The sequence below is a fragment of the Nipponia nippon genome, unplaced genomic scaffold, assembly GCF_047370975.1.
Source record: "Nipponia nippon isolate SJK-2023a ecotype South Korea unplaced genomic scaffold, ASM4737097v1 scaffold_10, whole genome shotgun sequence".
Taxonomy (NCBI): Eukaryota; Metazoa; Chordata; class Aves; order Pelecaniformes; family Threskiornithidae; genus Nipponia; species Nipponia nippon.
In genome coordinates, this window is record NW_028262291.1 from 3,380,932 (window position 1) to 3,401,872 (window position 20,941).

General features: G+C 38.0%; 1 protein-coding gene across 5 annotated transcripts in view; it reads left to right on the plus strand.

Annotated features, from left to right (window-relative positions):
- The window catches only part of SHANK2 (SH3 and multiple ankyrin repeat domains 2), a 326,771-nt gene that overhangs the window by 263,123 nt on the left and 42,707 nt on the right, over positions 1-20,941 (plus strand). For all 5 annotated transcript variants that reach the window (XM_087742627.1, XM_087742637.1, XM_087742639.1 and 2 more), the window contains one exon: positions 19,635-19,770. In XM_087742627.1, the coding sequence (XP_087598753.1) occupies positions 19,635-19,770 (136 nt within the window). The remainder of the gene's footprint in view (positions 1-19,634; positions 19,771-20,941) is intronic.

Consider the following 20,941-nt stretch of genomic DNA (forward strand, 5'->3'; position numbering starts at 1 on the left):
GGTGGAAAATGTTTTGTATTTGCAATATTCCTGCCTAATAAGAAGGATCTAGAATTTGTAGAGTCCCTCACTGCAGTGCAGAGAACTGAGCCATCCTCAATGGTAATAGACTTTAATGGCACCTGAGTAAGGCTTTAATGTAATACTCTTCCAGCTCAGAATTCAGGCAGACTCACTCGGATTGTTGTCAAACAAGAATATATTTCCCATGCATAGCAGGAGTCATATTATCAAAATAGGGTAACATTTTAGTTGATTGATTTGTAACCAGTAACATTATGATTATACTGTCATGATGGAAAACCTTAAGTTATAAATAATCAGAAAAAGTTACCCTACCCTTCAGCCTCCTTCAGGTTTTGAAAGAGAGAAGTTTCAATCGCTAAGCAGCTAACCCCAAGATCCTCCCTATTTCGGAGCTATTATCAGTTTAATCTTGGTGCAGGTAAGTAATGATACAGTTCTAATATTGGCTTGGTTTCTAAAGTTTCAATATATTTGCTTTATTTTATATGCATCAGGGACATATATTTGTGTCTTAGTTTATGGGACGAACCAGACTGAGTGAAAGATGTCTGTACCCGTGGCAGGGGGGTTGGACTAGGTGATCTCTAAAGGTGCCTTCCAACCCAAACCATTCTGTGATGCTCGGATTCTATGATAATAATTATTTATTTTGGAGCAATGTTGGAAACATATTAGGAGGTAAATTGAGAATCTGATGCTTTGAGGAGGCTGCATCATGTTTTCTAGGTCTTTGATCTATAACCAAAGTGACTGAATGTCTGGTTTTAGAGTTCTTGCATCCACATGACTTCCTACATATGGAAGTCCTGTTTATTCCATAGACACAGGACAACTTTCCAAAGAGTTTTTGCTATTTTCTCACGTATCCTCAATTTCTGAGTAATATTTGAAAATAAAGCTAGCCAGGAAAGCATTTATTCTAGATCTTTCTCTTATGAACACTGTATCTCAGCTCATGAAGACATCTGAGCAGTCTCTTTCTCCTTACAGTGATCTCTTAACCTGAAAGTCATCTTTAAGAACGATTGGAAGTCTCTGGCCTGTAGAGTGGGTTTTTTTTGTTGTTGTTGGAGTAAAGAATTACTCCATAATCCAAGTGTGACGTCTTAAAAATTATTTGCTAATGCTGGTATGGGAAACTGATTGTATGTGCTATAGACCTAATACAGTCATACCACTTCACAAAACAAAATGAAAAAAAAAGAGAGCACTCTAAATAATGAGCAATGTAAGAAGCAAATAGATTCAAATTCTTAGTCTTTCACACAGAAATTTATCACTTAGCAATGACATATGTCTAAAACATTGTAACAGTCTAAAGAACACTGAGAAAACAGAAAAATACTAAGCTAAGATGAAGTAGATACCATGTAGGTAAAATGACATTATAACAGCCCAACTGTATTACAGTTTAATGTAGTAAAAACCATATTCACTGCTTATATACCAGAAAACAGCTAAGTATGCATTTGCTAGCTAAATTAAAGCTTGGTCTGGGATGTCTCTTTCCAGATTTACAATCTTACTTAAAGTCTCTTTTAACTCTAAAATGCAGATTGCATGGGGGAAAAAAGTCATTTTACTCCATTAATGACTAGGAACTGCATGTCTAATGGTATCTTTGACTTTATTTCTGAAAAGGTGAGTGTACTGGGAAAGAGTGAGAGCTGATTTTGGTAGCTTTCTCTCTTTCTGAGCAGTTTGAGATGCAAGGAGTAGTGAGGAGTGTCTAGACTCTTTAGAGTATCGGTAGTATAAATATTTTTCTCAAAAGCCAAGGAAAAATCTGGTCACAAAATGACAGGGTTAACCCTTCTTCCTCTTGCTGCAAAATCAGAATTCTGAGCAAGTAAGAGGTGAGATCTTTACAGTCACATAATCACATTTATCTGTGTCTTTCAGCTGCTGAGGGGTAACTCCTGAATGCCTTAGCTAATTAATCCCTTATGTTCTGAGAATACTGTAGTCATTAGTGTACAAAATCATATTGATTTTGATTAAATTTTGAAAGCTACACTTAGCACCTTCAACAGCAATCTCCATATGTCGTCCCTGACCGTTGTCCCTGTATATTTAATGTTACCGCTGTGGGTGCGCGCATTAACACTGTGCATGGCCTGTGGTAGAAAAAGCCTTGAGCTGGCATTGAATGTAATAGCTCCGAAAACAGAAGTGACAAAAACGTGTTGATGCGGTGCTAATTAGCCGGAGGGCAGCACCATGCTGGTATGACTGCATTTCTTCCAGGATTCAAGCTCATGTCTCTGCATGGTGTCACGCTGCATCATCGAGGTATGCCAGATTGCTCAGTGCTAGCTCAGGTGCTTCTAATGCAGTATTCTCTCACACACCTTGGGAATCATTCTCTCTCTGTGTCCTAGACGTGTCCTCAGAATAAATTGTAATGAGGTAAAGGATGAAGTGCCCTTCAGTATCTTAAGATCAAAAGGAGAGGAGTAGGGACAGTCAGTGTGGATAAAATGGTACGTGGGAAGGAGGCACAGGAGCATTACCACGTTAAACAGGGGGTGCAGGGGTTCCCAAAGAGACAGCCATCAAGCCTGTAGGGATAGCACAGGAATTTAGGAAACCCTAAATATTTGCTCTGACCTTGACATACAAAACCAGTGAATTTTACAACTCAGTTTTTCCAGATTTGGATAAAGTCAATTTCTGAATAAAATAATGAGATTCAGTCTCTCCAGGTGCATAACATTTCCAACTCTTTCCTTCTGAGCAAGAACACTGAGAAAGAACTGCCATGTAAATGTAAGCAAAATTGCTTTAAAGCTTTCTGTTGAGACGACGTTAAAATTGGAGTTAATATGTTGTTGAGAAGACTGAATTCTTTTCCCAGTCCATTGTCCTTTTGTGTTATTTTTATGTAGCCCTTGCCTGTTATACCAAGATTAGCCATTTGATGGAGTAAGTAAAGGTTGTATCAGATTATAGCTGCTCTTCCCCACTTAGAAAACATTAAGGATTAATTAATGGCATATTTTGTCTGGTTTGTTTATTTATTTATTTTTAAATTGCTGCCTCTAAACACCACAGTTTTTAGTGTTCCCATGCCTATTAACGGAGTTATTTCTAGTAGATCTATACATTGACAAATGCACACCTACATTTTTCTCTATTGCTCTGGAGAAAATTGTGCTTCTTCAGTAAGAAAAGTATTCTAACTGATAAGCGTATATTCTATATGTGTGTGAAAGAAACTATATATTATTAACAATTGATCACTTAACTATTTCAGACAGCATCTGTTTAGAATGTCTAAAAATATTTTTAATTTCAGAAGCTCTCAGGAGCTTTGGTTATGGATCAGGAATTTCTTGCATTCTGCAGGAAGATGCTACGAAGACTGACAAACATGCAATAATGAAACCCAATGGCAGAAGACATTCTGCCTCAGACTGGGGCAATCCCATCAGTGCTGCCTGTGCAGGATTTGGGGTGCACATTAGTAAGAGTGAGTAGTGCACGTTAAGGTTACTTTTTACAGCAAGTTTCCTAGAACTGAAGCTTCATGTTACCATAGTCAGACTTCGAGATCTAAATCACATCTTTCATGGCTGGCTTCCTTGTAGGCTAAAAAAAAAAAAACCACCTGGAAATCAATTACAAGAGTATTAGGATACACTGAAAGTGTGCCTCTACCATTGCCAGACTGACTTGTCAATGTCAGTAACTGGGACAAAACTGATTTAGGTCAAGGTATTTGGAAAGAAACCAGTTGTGATGCTACTGCAATTTGGGCAGTTAAGGAAAGAGCTAAGAGGCTGGGATAGAAAAAGATGGAATTAAAGAGACTCAATTACTACCTTAAAGTCATCTAAAATTTAGACATTAGACTTGTGAGTGTACCTCTTTCTCACAGTTCTGTCTCCATGTGAGTGTATCACACTGCAAAGCCATGCGAGCAACGTCATTAAAGAAATTGTTATTGCTAGCTATGAAATGAAACCAGTAACTACTAGTGGGATTACTTGATGCGTGTTTGGCAAAATGCAAAGTTCTTTTTCCCAGATATATCTCTAGCATGTAAAATTCACATACACTAGTAAATTAAAGTATTAAAAGTTTTCTGGCATGGGTGGCTACTGGCATGGAACAATGCACTATCCTACAATTAGAATCAGCCTCCAAAGCAAAGCAGCTGCATCCATCGTGTTTCCTGGAAATGGTCCTCAGCCCATGCTGATTCCCAAATCCTTCAGTGGGTCTGGTGGGAGTGCCCTTGCAGGTGCTGGCCAAACAGGATTTAGTAGCCCAGGAGGGAGTTCAGCGCTCGGGAAGGTGGCTGGGATGCGATGCGTAACTTGCCATCTGTATTGCTGTCAGGAGTGAGCATCTGACTGGCCCTTCGCTGATGGTCATGATTTAGGATTAAGCTTTGGCACATCAGCTGTTCACAGGAGTCGTCCCAACATCTTGGGTAGTTTTATCTCCTTTGCAGTGGGATGCAGGTTGCTAAGTGCTTCAGGAATCTGAGCTCCTAAGTCTCACTGAAGGCATCCATCTCACTTTCAAGAGTAGTATGCAAGTCACCTAGGCACAGCTTTTGACAATTAGAACTTTGTGGAAAATATTGGCTCTGTCCACAGTGCCTTTAAGTTTTAAACTTTTGCATAAGAACTTGGTTGACATTTAAATTCCGTTCTACAACACTTAGTTACAAAGCAATTTAATTTAAATGATAAGGGATTTGCATAATATTTGGTATTTAAATCCAAGCTTCTCTTCCTTACATTTGGAAGCACCCGGCATTTCTGCCCTTCAGTTTATGGCAGCATCATCCCTTTCCATTCTTCCTTTGCTGTACATATTTCCTAAGTTCCTTTTCTGATCTTTCCTTGCTTGCTTTAGGCTTAAATCAAATTCCAAAAGCTTTAACATAGCATCAAGATTACTAGGGGTTTTGCTATCTGTGAATGTTTTGGGTTTGAGTTTTTTTACTTTAATGCAGAGAAAAGCAGCAGGATAACAAGTCTGCAAAAATACTGTTTTTACGAAAGAGGCTGCCATTTTCTAATTGAAAAACCTGTTATGTTATCTTCACTTGTGCTTCATTTGTCTCCCTCTCCTCAGTGTCTGTGTTCAGTTTTGTGGCATGTTTATTTCAATAATATGCTTCTGATGAGTTGCTACATTTTTATATGGTCGTATAGCTATTCAGTGTGTTCCTAAAATGTCAGTGCGTAACAGCACTGATTCATCCAATACGTTGCACAGCTGACTTCTGTTTGTGAAGCAGGCAATTTTCTTGCTAACTTTAGGTGTTGAAAGAAAGAGGAGGGCAGGTTTGGGTTCCTTTTGGCCACTAGAAAGGAAGAAGTGTTTCCAGCTTGTTTTGATACAGAATTTGACTGTGGAGAAAATGTTTCCAAAGGACAGGCTGCATCATCTCATTGCCACTGCAGGCACCCACAGACTCGGAGCAATGCATAAGGCAAAACATTGCTCAACTGGTTTTGCCTTTTGCTGCAAGGATATTGCCTCAGGACTAGCGTTCTGTGTAGGCTAGGTGGAGCCGCTTTAAAGGCCAGAAATTTTCCTCGTGCTCCATGAGTCATCAGATCATACAAAAATAGATTTTTACTTCTAACTATTTACAAATAAAATCAAACTTAATGAAAGGTTTGTTGGTGATTCTTATTCGTTATGACAAAATGCTTTGAGGACTCTGCTGTTATACTTCCATGATGCTTGTTCACTACCCAAAGTAAATCATTCCTTCTTAACAGAGAAGCTTTTTGCACTTAAACACTTGCTTGAGATGAGAAAAAGTCATTCGGTGTGGATAGTAAGTAAATTAGAGCGTCGCTTCTTTGAAGTGGTAACAAAAAGACTCATTATGAATTAATGAATTTGCTCTTATAAACAAGTTTGTTTTCTTTAAAGAGAACTGCAAAAGTCGTCTTTCGTTGCTTTTGAGTTTTTGCTGAGTTGATGTTGTATAACACTGCATTTGTGGCTGGTGTCTATTTTACATTGTAATTACACATTCCGATATTCTTTTACAAAGTAGGATGAATAGGAATTTTGTTGTCCTTGTGAATACATCTGGTGAATTCTGATACTCCTCAGCAGAAGTAGATATTAGAGGATTGTCCATTATTGGTTTTTATAATGTGTTGTGCTTCCTAATCAAATCTGTTAGAGCTTTTCACCTCCATGGACTGGGCCTTAGTGGTTGATGGTTGGTTAGGTGTGTTACGGTGGATTAGGTATTTTCCCCCTTTCAAGGCTGCTGAACCAAAGCACAGGCTTAAAGGTCTCAAGGCAAGTCTCAGGCTGAATTGGGATTGTAGTGCAAGTCTGATGCAGTACTAAAGGAAGAATAACGTTGAAACAAAATAATGGAATTCTATCTAGTCTTCTTAAACAAAGAACCAAAATTATCAAGACTAGATTTAATATAAATAGCAGTTAGAACAAACTGTATCTGCCAGGCAAGGAATACATTCTAAGCAAGCAAATTTGGGTAGTTGAGTTTTAACACTGCATGGTTAGAGTTCCAGGAGCCATTAATCTGAGATGGAGGACCAATTCTTTCTGCAAACAAGCTGCTACAACTGGAGTGGATTTTTTTTTTCCCTTAGTAATTCCAATTCTTTGCTTATAGATAGTTTAAAATTTATGTATAATTTAGTTTGGTTGGTTATTTCAAAGTAAACATTTCCATTTTTGTAACTATGGTGTGCTATGACTCTATGATTGATAGCTCTTTTGTTTTTTATTTTCAGTTTCAGAAGTCTTGCATAAAACATGCACATTCTTCTGGCAATTAATAGGAAACTGCAGTATGGTTAGTGCAACTAGTGATTTTCTAAACTAGGGTGGGACACTCCTAACATCACCAAGTTCATGACTGAACTGACTGATGCATATTTCTTACCTCTAATCTAACAAAGAAAACATTTTTTATGTGACTTTGATTATTCTGTATGTGCTTAAGCATTTCTTGGGCCCAGGCTTCAGTCTTCCTTCACTCTTGTTCTCAGGCATAGCCGTGGCAAAACGGTCTGCAAGCATAAACTGTTTACCACTTCTTTAGTCAGTAGTGCTGTTGAAGTTAATGAGCATAAAGTTAATCAAATCTGGACTTTGTGGAATCAAAGGATGCCTTTCTGCAGTGCAGGTCAGCTGCATGGCTCTGCTGGGCCAACAACAGTCAAACGGTCCAGTGATCTTAGATCAGCAAACGGTGCAAAACTTGGCACAGGCTTGATGGGTCTGGTGGGTGACAAATTAAAACACCCGTCCATATAGATAGCAATGTATTAATAGGTATAAAAACACAAAACCACACTCCTTCCCAACATTAATCACTGAAGACAGGTGTCAAGTAAAATGTGCGTTACAATGAGGCACAGTCTATGTGGTTGAAAAATCGAGCTGGAGCTGTTCCTGTTCAGGTTTCTGCTTCTGGAAGCAGTCCTGTTTGTGCTCTTCCATAAAAACAGCGAGTGTATTGCATGCCTGAGTAAGGAATACTGGCTTACATTTGTTTTACCTATTTAGAGTTCTCTTATGTAGCTCTTATTTCCTTGCAGCGTGTGTCTCTGAAGAACAAAATAATTGCCTACAAGTCTCGCTCTAAAGACATAAATGTTTTACTACGTTTTCTTCTAGGTTTGTGTGTAGCAAATGCCATCATATATATCCTAACCTAGCTATTCTGTGAGTTTTAACAGCTTGATACATGGCCTCCAAAAAAAACTTATAAGTGATTCCAAGTTTAAGGCAGTGTAGTTAAAGCTAACATGACTTTAAGAAAGAATTATCTCTATATGCTGTAAGATTAGGCTTTCCTACATGAAGAGCAATATGATACATGAGCAATACATTTTTTATTGTTCCTAGTGCAGATGCATTTTCTGAAAAGTGACTATATGTGGGAGGAGGAAATACAGACTGTACTTGATGACAACACATTCTGTCAATATATCTGTGTAATCTCTGTAAAGGTTTCAGCTGAATATCATTGACGCGTACAGAACTGGTCAGTTTATATTACATGTATGATGTTTAATTCTAAATTGTGTTGCCTGATTAATGTGTGCTTGCCTAATGAAAAAGAATATTGGGCTGCATTATTAATACTCATAAAAAGATCTATATTTTGATACATATTTTAGAATTCTCTGCCTAATGGCCTTTAATGCAGGTATGCACAGTTTTAAAAATAGAAGGGCTCAGCCTGCTATCTTCTACCTATTGTAAATACTTATCAAGTGGTTCATTCAGAATTCAAATAAAGATCTATTGTCTTCTCAGTGCTTGCATAATACCACTGTACTCCTGATTTTAAAAAAGGATGTATTTTTAGGATTGAACATAGCCTCATGTTTTTATAAAGTGTTAGGTTGGGAATTGTTTAATTGGGGTCTGAAGCATTTAATCACTTCAAAGGTCAGAGTGTGGCAGATGAGTGCTGTTCCCAGGGCGTAATTGCACGAGCACTTGCAGCAGTAACGCTGGCTTCAGCTTCCTCTGCTCTTCATTCCTGTCCCCACGCACCCGCTCCGCTGCGCAGGTGAAGCTGTTTGTGAAGCTGCTCGGTGAGCTAGCGCCAGGAATAGGCCTGGCTTAGAAATGCAGTCTGTCCAAAATGGATCCTGTTCTTCATGCTGCCCTGCAAAGAGTTGTTCCAGAAGAGCTGAGGGGTGCAACAGGGCTATATGCTAGTACCGTACTGCCGAAAGGATGCTTGTCCACAACTTGTCAACCGAACCGACCACCGTTCCGCCTGCTGTGCTGCCCATTGCTGGTCCAGCAGTCAGATCACAATGACAGTTTGTGAAACCATGCAGTGTTAACCATTACACTTAAATTATCCAGATTAAAATTATCATCCTTTTTGTTTGGTTGGTTTTTGACTGGATTCAGCTCCTCAGAAGGGCCTCACAAAGCATTAGTGACTCTGCTGAGTGGCAAACTCGTATGGGGGTCGGTGGTCAGCAGAGGAGAGTAGAGGCATAAGAGTCTGTTGCTTTTCCACTGCAGAACCACTGCTTGAATGTGCAGCTTGGGTTGCATTTCTTTTCTTTACGTGAAGAAAACAGTTTGCTCAGAACAAACCCCAGCAGAGGTGGATGACTGTGGATATGTCAGAAATGAGGTAAAAGCAGATCCGGCTGCAATGGTTAAGCAGTTTTAGATTTTCATGCATGCTTTCAGCTGTGAAGGGCAGATATGCTAGAGACGTTTCATTAGTATATGGGTGACCTCCAGTTTGCTATTTTTGGTACCCTATTTTTGGTGCTGGCTGTGTATCATAATTTATAGGCTATAATAACATCTGAGAACAAATTAAATGCAAGAGGCATGTTCATGAAATGAATGTTAAGATACTGTCTGTTGCACTTCAAACTTCATTTTAATTTTACTGAATTTCAAATTAGAACATATTTTTTTTAAAGCATTGGAATTTGAAAAAAAAAAAATTAATTCTCAGCTTATCTTCATGGAGTTTATTTTAAGGCAAAAAGAAGCAAACATGCCAGAAAGTGGACAAACTATCAGGTACTAATGGAACTCAGATATACCACATAAGTACATGCTGAAAAGACAAAAGGAGTAGTAAATAGATACAATGCCAACAAAACTAGGGCAAGAGGTGAGGTGAATGCCAAATCCAACCTCTGTGATTATATTGGGTCATCCGCCTCTTAAGGATCATTGTGAACCAGCCAGATGACATATTTGGCTCTGGCATGCTCCTAAGTTATCAGGACCGGGGGAGGGAAGAGGAGAGAGATTTGGTAGAGAAAGGAGATGAAATCTTAAACTGTGCCCAGACTCTCTTCCTAGCTACGGACCAAACTGTGCCCAGACTCTCTAGCTGGGGACCTCTAAAGCTTGTTCCCAGGTGCAAACCTCCTGTCTGATCACTACTCTGAGCATGCAGAAATTGAGGACTGGTCAGACACCTGCCCAGACAACCACTGCACATCTTTCGATCATCTTTGACATTCCCGGACCATTAAATATTCAGTGAATATAAGTCACATTCTTTAAAACAGGTTAAAATATCAAGTGTAGGTCTTAACCTCATACTGCCTTGTATCAATATATACCAGTTAGGTGTAATACTATTCCGAAGATTCCTCAGAAATTGAAACCTTTTCAGGTGTGTGTACGAGAGAGCAAAACAGATGTGCACATTTCACTTGATTTTTTTCCTAAGAGAATGAAAAAACTTTACGACATGAAAAACTGCCACCTTTTGCACCTGAAAGCCATTGGACAAATTTGTCCTAAGTGTAATTTAATTGATTGCGGTACACTGCAGTTCAATCAACTGCAATAAAGTTAATTGAACCTCTCCTAAGAAATGTGACTTAAACCAAATGATTCAAAATAGTAACAGGTACTGATTAATGGAGACAATTATTTTTAATAGGAATGGGTCCAAGTAATTGAGTGATGTTTAAATGTTCTGTATGAGATAGCCTCATGAGGACAGTAGTTACTTACTTTTCAACAGCTTTCAGATTAGGTATAGGTATGCAAAATGCAAAATTTTAGATTAAAATGCTCGTTTAACATGGTTCCACCTTTTAAACCGTGGCATGGGTGAGAGAGAAACAGCAACCTTCCACTCTGCTGCTTTTCTTGTAGTGTATTCTTTCAACTTTGACCCCAAACATAACCACTGAGTTCTGCACAGAAACAATACTGCTGTTTGTGTTACTTGGCAATGTTTTTAATGGGACAAAATAAGACATTATTGAGAAACCATTTTGATATATTATTCTATTGCTTATTTTTTCTAGTAAGCCTGGAGTATTATTGAATGCCCTTCATTGAAGTAAACTGGGGATAAGAGAAGCTCCATTAAAATATTCAGTTGTGTTTTCTTGTTATGCTGTGTTTGTTTGCACGTATATGTACGTGGTCACTTGAGCAAAATTCACAACTTGACTCTTGTGGAAATAAGTCAGGGCTTTTACAGATTTTAACCAACATTAGGATCAAATATTTTGTTACTGAACTTAAAGTCCCAAACATTTTCCACTGGCCATGTGTAACTAACTCTCTCAGATACTCAAAAATGTCTATGCTCCAGGTCAGCGACTGTGAGAAGGCGGTAGTGCAGACGTTCCCCACTTGCATCTAGCAGGTTATTAGAAGAAAACGAGTTGTGCATTTCTCTTGAGAGAGGTCAGACACTGACACGAGGGCAGTGTAGGTTAGGTGAAGTACAGGTGAACATATGACCATCTTTATAAGCTAGTTTGACTGAAGTTAGACACATTTAAAAAAAATTAAAAGCTGGCTTTGAAGTGCTGGAGAGCTGTTGTGCTCCATTCGGGTTTTGGACTCTTTGTCATAATAGATTATTAAAATGCTTGTTTAGCCGAGACAGGACGTTACTCCCACCTGATCTGTTAGTAGAGTGCATGGAGAGTAGGGAGGAAATAGCTATTTAGGCTATTGGCAGTTTGGCACTGGAAAAAAGGATTGATATAAACTAGTCACACCTAAGATGGAAATTAGGGAAAAAAGGTCCTTTTCAGAGGTTCTGGACCTAACAAGAATAACAGGGACAAGAAATCTTAAGCTTTGTTAAGAAACAAATTATGTGATGCAGTTGCCATGACAACAAAGGAGTCTGGAGTTTATGATCTGAGATGCCTCTTCATTCCAATGCTTCTGTCAGAAATAGATGTTCCTAAGTGCAGCTGAAGATTTGCAGTACTGGTGCTACTCAAGGGGATGAAGAGATGCAGGCTAAAGCCTTCCTCACCAGTGTGGCTCAGCTATCTCTAGGCAGAGACCAGATTCATGCTGCAGCTCAGAAGACGACAGTTTTGCCACTGGTAAATCTATTGAAAAATCTGCTGCCTGGCTGGGTTTCACCAGGGAGACTGCGCTTCAGCCTGTCCTACTACCTTTGCTGGGAGCAAGCACCAGGCAGTACAACCTTGCCTTGCCACGGGAGCTGCAAGGGAAAAGGCACGATATTCCCCCATGTGCAAATGGCGGGGAATGCGGTCACAGAAGGAAATCTAAAACCTCAAGACATAGTATCTCCACAGGGTGTTTTCCTTTAGGTATCTTATACCGTGTTTGTTTACCATAATATTTGAGTTTATGCAAAGAAATTTGTACTGTGGCAATGCTACTAGTGGTTTTGATATTTCTCCTGTAGTTCATATGTAGCTCTTTTTCTGGAAGGCTGTAGGTGCTTCCTTATGATACTTTTTCTTTTGAAGAAACCCCACAGAATCACAGAACTGTTGAGGTGGAAGTCACCTCTGGAGATCAGCCAGTCCAATTCCTTGCTCACCAGCTTCATCTTCTTTACAGCCTCCCATGCATTAAGGCCACCAATCCAGGCAAATGTATGAGCAGGTGGATTACCATTAAAAATTCACTAATGCAAGATTTCAGCTGGAGTTTCCACATGCTTGTATCCCTGGTTCTGTGAGGCTTTTTAAAATGTTTTTTTTAAATAGTGCCTTTTAGGTCAACAGAGTGCATGAAGTCACTGAAGCATCTTTTACACTAAATTAGTTTAAATGGGATATGGTCAAATACTAATAACATTCAGAGATGTTTGTGTTGGAGATCAGAATGTAAACTAACTTCCCATTTGCATTAGTAAGTTTTCAGGAATTTTCCAGAGACTGTTCAAGGCCTTTTCGGGACCTGTTCAAATAACTGAGTAGTTGAGGCCCAGTGCACTGAAGCCGTCTGCTTTTGTTTGCTTAAGCCTCTATATTATGATGTGAATAATTGGGTGTAGAGATACAAATTCATAGATTAATTTCCATTATGGGACTCATATATTATTACTTTCTATTTTAATCTAAGACACAGATTAAACTCATGTGCCAGCTTTTTGAGGCAAGGAATCTTGAGATTGTTTGTGGTTAAATGCATTTTATAAGTACATAAAATACCATCTAAATCTAAAACATGTTTTGGATTTGGAGCTTTTTGACTTGCCTTCTCTTTTGGATCTCCAAACTCTATCAGCAAATGTATTCACTCAGTCCTTTCCTGTAATACTCTGGAAAAAGTACACAGCCAACAGAATTTGTTAAAATTTGCTTTTGTGCAGAAACCTTTCTAGGTGGACTTCGTGCTGTTCATGTGCCTGTTGATGATGCCGGATTACAATACTGACAACAGAAGGCAAGCATTGGTAAAAGCATTCAGCATTTAGAATGAATTTAGGGGGTTTGACATAAAACAAATAATAGGATTTTTGACACTAAATATACTGGTAGAGTGCAAATTTTGGACAGTGTCTAAATTTGTGCTAAATACTGCTCCAGGCCATCACAGAGAGTTTAAGGCCAGCACAACCATAGACACCACGACTAGTTGCTGGTCTTCTGTGAATGAGTCTTGCAGCTGACCCCTAGGTTAGCACTGCAGATACAACGAGCCAACGAGGAACTTCCCAAAGATTGTCTAGGTCACTGTGTCTTTCTTTGTCTCACATTTTAGTCTACAGAATAAGAATACTTCACAGATGGGAAATGCATACTGGTTCGTGACATGCTTAGGGAGTGTTATGTGCACAACTGTGTAGTTACTTGAAATGCAAAAGTAGAATTTGAGCCTACAAAATTACTTGTGTGCTATTTATTTTGCTGGTACAAATTGTAATTGGGTTAGCGTGTGTTAAATATTTACAAAAAATGGTGGAGTTTTAAAAAGTGTGTAGGCAGGGGTTTGTAAGTGTGTGTAACAGGTTTGGGGTTTGGTTTTTTTTTCAAGTACTTCAATGGATAGGAAGAACTGAGAAGCTTATTTTGACAGAATGTGCGTTCACAACTGCAAGGTGAATTTATTCACCGTTGCACCAATGGTCATTCTGAGCAGAATGATTGAGTTTTGTCTACTTAATTACTGTTGAAAATGATTGACTAAATTTTCCACTGAGAGAATGTTTAGATAATGGAAAGATTAGGATGATGCATTGAAGAAATTAAGATTTTTTAATTTTTTTTTTTATTAATAGAACAAACTCTGCAACGGTCTCTTTCTCTGGTAGTGTTTTTTCTTTTGCACCTTCCTACGGGAAGGCTGCTCTGGTGAATATGTTCCAGCTCATGCATCTGCTATCCTACAATATGCAGGTTATTTTATTTTTATTTTATTTTATTTTATTCTATTTTATTTTATTTTATTTTACTTTTCAACCCATTGCATAGTTATAAATTTCAGAAAAAAATGCTTTCATGCAGCCTGTCCCAATATCCATAAAATCTACCCCAGCATCTCTAGGACACTCATCAATGCAGTCTTTTTAAAAAAAATGACATTTTAAATAATAGCATTTGGTCTTTCCTGTCCTAAATCTGCCCATGTAAGTAAACTAAATGCATGTATTTACACAGTGAAGAGTCTGTTTGCAATCAGATACTGCCTGGCGGTAGGATGTGGCAAAAGAATGGAGACCCACCCAATTGTAGCTTCTGTGGGGAATAAGTACTATAAAGAATAATATATTATTTCATTTTCTTTAAGATACGGAAGTACACATTTATTTGGGGGGCAGAGGGTAAGTTTAATCTTCAGGAAACAAATTTCAAGGTAATTCTATCTCTAACCTTGCTTCTAAAGTAAATACCAGCTGCCCCGTAGGCAGTATAGTGATCATTTAGTGGTGTGCGAATGTAATTATACATGAAACAACCAATTTACAATTTTCTGTGCCTCTCAGCAGCATCTGTGTGGTTACACTGACTTGCATCTTGCTGTAGTCCTGTTTCTTATTGCATCATGTTTAAGCTCTTTGCTGCCTTTGAGATTACGTAGAATGTCTTTGTAAAGATAGACCAGGAGAGAAGATACCTGCTTCCCCTCCTTTGTGCTCTTGGCAATCATCTCCTGTTCAATGCTGCTTCTGCCTTCCTCCTTTGCTCCTGGCTTCATGCCTTCTGTTATGGTACCTCTTCCAGCTAGAGTACATCTCTTGAAATCACCCGTCAAATGACTTTACTGCTTTCCATTCATATCACTGTAAACCAATTCCTACCGTATCCTATCCTTTTCTAGACTTCTTCCATTTCATAAGCTGTTGTCATTCTCAGTCCTATGTGCTTGTCTCTGATATTATCAGGATTATAAGGTTGCCTCACCAGGAGCATCTTTTTCTTTGTAAAGTTCAGGAGAAATTTACTGATGTCATGGGTGTTCATATATCATCTTTTATGTTTCATGATTTTTCATGTTAAGTTTCATGATTTTTATTGGGTTTTGTGGGGTTTAGATGTTGCTATGTATATCAGTACAATAAAGTCAGAGTGGTGGACCTGGATATTAAAGATAGTGAGATTTATGACTGTCAGTTGTCCTTGTCATTGGTTTGCTCCATATTTTTGAATCATCTCTTGAGAGAATGGCTATGTTGGAGAGAGAACTCTTATTGCCGCTATTCAAAGCTCTTTGTGCAAGAGGAACGTCGTTGTTGATCATCGTCTCTGGTTTGGAGCTTTAAGCAGGTGTGAGTCCCAGCTGTGAAGCACTTCGAATGCAAGCCCCAATGCACTTTCAATTCTCCGAGAGGGTGTTGGAGGGAGCAGGAACGTGTCTGCTGTGGTTGCAGTGGTGGAGGGTGGAAAGGAGACACAGTGCACTGCTTTTTGTCTTGGAGAACTGAATGTTTCATGCTCAAGTATATTGCCTTGCTGTAGAAAGCCATGAAATGACAACTACATGAACAACTGATTCCACCAGCTAGGAGAAAGGAATGAAACCTCTTAACTATGCAAAGGCTATGGCAAGTATTGTTTGCTGCCATGTATGAATATTTAGTGTCTTAAATGTATCCAGAAGTGCCTGGATTAACCAGCTGCGTATACCTCCAATTAGAGCTGCGAGCTGGTCCATCCGTATCTCCTCTAAGTACTGACCAACGCATGAGCGTTGCTTTGCTTGCGTTTCTTTTGTGTTAGCTGCCTTTAGCTGTAAGCTAACTAGTAATGGTGCAGTCGCTGGGGGCGAAGGCTAGGTAGCACTGTCTCTCGCCTGCTGTCCTTGACTCTGTTCACTGTCATTTGATCCTTTTCACAAGTGGTTCACACAAGGGTTACATTACATGAGGTACATGAGAAATGGTGGTATAAGCCATGTGGCTGATAGTACTTCAAGACATGGAAATAAAATGCATTGCACACTACTAGCAAATTATTTTATCTAGAAAAATTGTCTGCTATGAATTTTTCTCATTTCTGTCTCCAGCTCTTAAGTCGTAATTTTCCTGTCTTGTAACATTGTACTGCTCTAAAAAACCTGTGTACATTGATTATACAAGGTGGAAAAAGCACTGACACATATCATTGAAAAATGTTGATATTCACGTGTTCTTGCACTTAAACACTTCAAGAACATTTCATACATACCCAAAAAGTAAGTTCAGCTTGTGATAGCTCAGGCTTCCAGTTTAGGGTATTTTTTAAAGACGTTGGGTCTATGAGATCATATTGTTTCATAAATTATTTCTCAAATTCTCTCAAAGTCTTCAAAGTAAACTCCATCCCACTGCCCAGTTTTAACCAAATGGTGATCAAGTATGAATTTCAAGAACATAAAGTTCTGAGGGTTTTCCTGAGATTTGGGAATGGAGAGGGGAGAGTTATAGAAATTGTTGGCTGTCCCAAGGGACAGTTTTCCTTGCATTTGGCTTGTTGGCTGACCAGTTGCCATTGATGTAGCATGGAACCAGCCGCAGCACATATCTATTTCTATAATCTATTTTCACCTATTTATGAAGGACATGGGAAAGCAAGTTCTGTGCAGGAAAATTCTGAGAAAGAGTCGAAGGAAAAGAAGAACTAAAGGTTTTGCAGTGAAAGATCACAGAAGATATGCTGCAAGATTGGGTTGAAGAAGAGGGAGAGACACAAATTTGTGCTGAAAACCAACTTTGCTAGTTTGACTGTTTACAGAACACCCTTCTAAACACTTTGCCACTAAGAACAAAAATATTTTTTTAATGTTTCAAAGAATGATCACATTTAATACCAAGTACACCTGCGATTATTAAATTAATTGGTACAGGTGAAATAGATATCTGTTTCACTGATTATGAAAATTTACCTTCTTCAGCTTGTGTACAAAGCCTAGATGAGATGCAGTAGTCATCTCCCGGCTGCCAAAGCTTGAAGTGGAAGCAGAGAGACAGTTTCATCAAATTATTCACATCTGAAAAAGTTTTGCTGAATAATACCAGACTAAAACTATCAAACCAACCTGCTAGAATGTCTTACTGTTTAATAACCATTTCTACAGTCATTTGGCTTATATAAAATACTGAAGAAAGTTAGAAGAAACAGAGAATCTGTCACTGAAATCCTAGTTCCTTATGAGCTATTGAAAATTCCGATGTTATTGCTTTGAAATCATGCTACAGTTTTACCCACTGAGGTGCTAAAGATAGTGAAGATGAGGTACTGCTCTGGTGATTTCATGATTCTTCTGTTATCAAGTATTTCTGTAAACTCTTTGAGTTAAATAATCTTCAGATCTCCTATCAATATTTTTATTTTTGCAATATAAATCTTTTTGGTACCAGCTTTTGTAACTGTGCCTTTTAAACAAAGCTGCTATAAACAGTCATTTACAGGTTCTGTTTCTGAGACAGCTTTAAAAAATGTGTCGTATATATTTGCTCTTGCTCTAAATGTTAAATATCATTGCACATAACGATGCGAACAGATGGTATGCTGCATAAGCTGTTTATCATTTTACACATTTATCACTTTACACTAGTGAAGTGTACATGTGTTTGATTAATATTAACTTCTGATTTTTTTGGAGGTCTCTATTTTTTGACAGCATTAGTGGATATATTCTAATCCATACTGGCTTCCAACCTTAAAATTTAATTCCAGTAAAGATAGAGTAGATGTATTCTGAAGTTTTTAATTGCATGAACTTTTTTGCTGAGGAAAAGAATTACCTGGATGGGGTTTCAATACTGGAAGGAATTTGGAAGTAAATGGATAACTCTGCTAAAATGTTTTAGATTAAATTTAGATGCCATCGGTCCAGCTAAATAAATACCATATCTTGGAATTAAATACCAGGTGCTAAGAAGGTGTAAAATAAAACAAAACAGCAACAGTCCTATTCAAATCAATATTCTTTTATATCCTCAACCCACAGAATAAGAAACTTCATATTTGCCTGCTCAACAGGTCTGGATGTCCACCATGTGTTACACCTACATCACTGTATATGAAACTATAAAAACATCTCAAAAAGCATCTCAAGCTTTTAGGCATAGCACATGGACCATGCTTTGAGACTTCTGACTGCAGCATTGTATTAAAAATATGGTTTACCAAGATGTTATTTCATCATAATGCATTTTGTCTCAGCTAAAGCCTGAAAAAAGGCAAGATTTTCCTTTGATGCAATGGATGGAAAACCGATTTCAAGTTGGAATGGGTCTGCTCGTGCTTGTTGTTCTGCTAGATGGCAATAATATTTAATGAGAGATTTTACTCTAAACTGTAAATTCTTTAGAGTGTGAGATGCCCAGCCTGTCAGAATAAATAGAGGAGGCTAGAAACACTTACTTTGAAAATGACTGTTCATTTTGGAAGGCACTGAGTGATCTCAGTGAAATATAACTGAGTCAGTTGAATTTTGGATAGAAATCAAATTCCCAGCATGTATTCTGGCAGCATCTTTTCTTCACTGATTCCATTCCTCAATATCTTTTATGTTCAAAGAGCATGAGCAGCACTTCAGTCTCATATGCTGCTATCATTCAGATTTCAGATAACTTTCAGTGACTTCTTGTAGATGGAATGAATAAATAAATCACTTTTATCCATGCTTATTTACAGTTTTTATGCCTATGCTTTCTTCTATGTCTATTAATTAATATTATGGAAAGACATATACAGTGAAAATGATGTAGCACTAGGAATTACCCAGAGAATATACATTTTAAAGTTTAATGTTGCAGTGTAGTTTAAAGTTTAATTGGCATGACCATAATAGCTGGTCAGAGCTTCGTATAGTTAACTCCTCTTTTTCCATGAAGACTCTTTTGGACTGCTATGGCCCTGTTGCCTTTGCTTCCAGGACGTCGGATCAGATGCTGGGAAGTGAGGAGAGTGCATATAATAAAAGAATGTCTCTTGAACATGGGAATTTACTTCAGGAGTGAAAATCTTTGTTCCTGGATGATCTGAAAAGAAAAGCTTCTTAATATCTCATTGGTTGTGTTAAAGAGAATAAAATGCATATAAACGTTTGCAGACAACGCAGTCATGAAAAATGTCTGTCACGTAAGAAAGTATTTTTAGTGTATGAAATGCAGAGTTGTAGCACACTAATTGTTGGAAATAATATATGTAAAGGGAAAGATTTGGTTGAACTCTGTAACATTTTTTTTTTTAAACTAGTAATTGTAAGGAAATTAGTTGCATATTTCATGAAGAGCTGGCTTTGTTTTCCTGTTATCATGTCAGCTATATGCTGTTTCTTAAATATGTATTTTTATTAAAAGACAGTAATTAGAAATTCTATATTTTCCTGTTCTTTCCACCTTCTGTTTTTAAAACTGAAATAACAGAATTTTTTTGAATTTTGATCTAAAAGACTGTTTTCTTTCTTTGCAGGTTAATAATGAGAATGTAGTGAAAGTTGGCCACAGGCAGGTGGTGAACATGATTCGACAAGGGGGCAATCACCTAGTTCTTAAGGTTGTCACAGTAACCAGGAATCTTGATCCAGATGACACAGCTAGAAAGAAAGGTACATTTTTCTCTTTTCCTAATGGAGTCCTTTTGGTCTTGCTCCACAGAAAATGGACGTCCAGAGTATGGACGCAAAATTACTGTTTTATAAATTCTGACTTACAGATTTCACTTTTAAAATTTGAAATACCCTTCTCTAATTTAGAGTAGTTTAATTCTGTTAACTTATGCATTACTACGTGGCAAAAAGGGTAACATTGTCTTGTCATGCATGCCATGAAATTTCATCTTTATGGATCTTTTTACATTTATAGGTTTGAAGATCTTGTAGTAAAATTCCTTGCAGCAGTGAGAGAGAAAAAGCACAAAGAACAGATTATCTTTTATGAATTAATTCCAAGCATACTTGAGATGACATTAGTTTGACTCCTCTTGAAATCATTGAGAACTTAAGATTTTGCAAAACATATTTTAGAAAGGACCTCTGTAAGAAGAAAATTAAGCAATATGTTCAGACTGAAGTTCTGTTAGAAAAAAAGTAGTATATTGTAATGGGAAAATTCCTCTAGATGAATTCAAAGTAGAGGGGTTGTTCCAGCCAGGGGAAATCCCTCCTCCTCCCATAAGCAGAAAACATCTACAGCTGCTTTTTCTGCCACTTGGCTGCTAGCAAGAAAGCAGCTACTCCAAGAGAGGTTAGTATAGCATCCTGTGCCACAAAAACTTTGGGAAAGAATTGTCTGGATACAAACAAGAAAAGGTTTTTTTTCCAGTTTAAAAGCCTAGGCGTTTTTTTTATATTAACTTTAGTGGGGATTAATCTATATCATAAGATTGGGCTACTCCCTTAAAAATTTCAGTGTTTCCCACCCACCTACCCAAAAAACACCACCAAAACTTCACCAAAAGAAAAGACAGAAGAAGAATGGATTTTGCACTATTATTTCCTTCACCTTAGATACCCCTGAGTTTGCTCAGATAAAAGCTACTCTGGGAAGTCATTAGGCCCTCATAATTACCATTAAGCAGAACAGATTGCTGCTGCTAACTAGTGTTAAATACAGCAGCATCACATTTTTGAAAATTCCTGTTCCTCCCACCAGTTTCTTGAATTGTCACTCACAGCCGCCTGGCTCTTCAACACAAGAGCATGCTAGAAGCTGGCACCTGAGGGCTCCCTCTTTGTCCAGGAGTAAAACATTCTGGCTACACCATGAGCGTTCTTGACA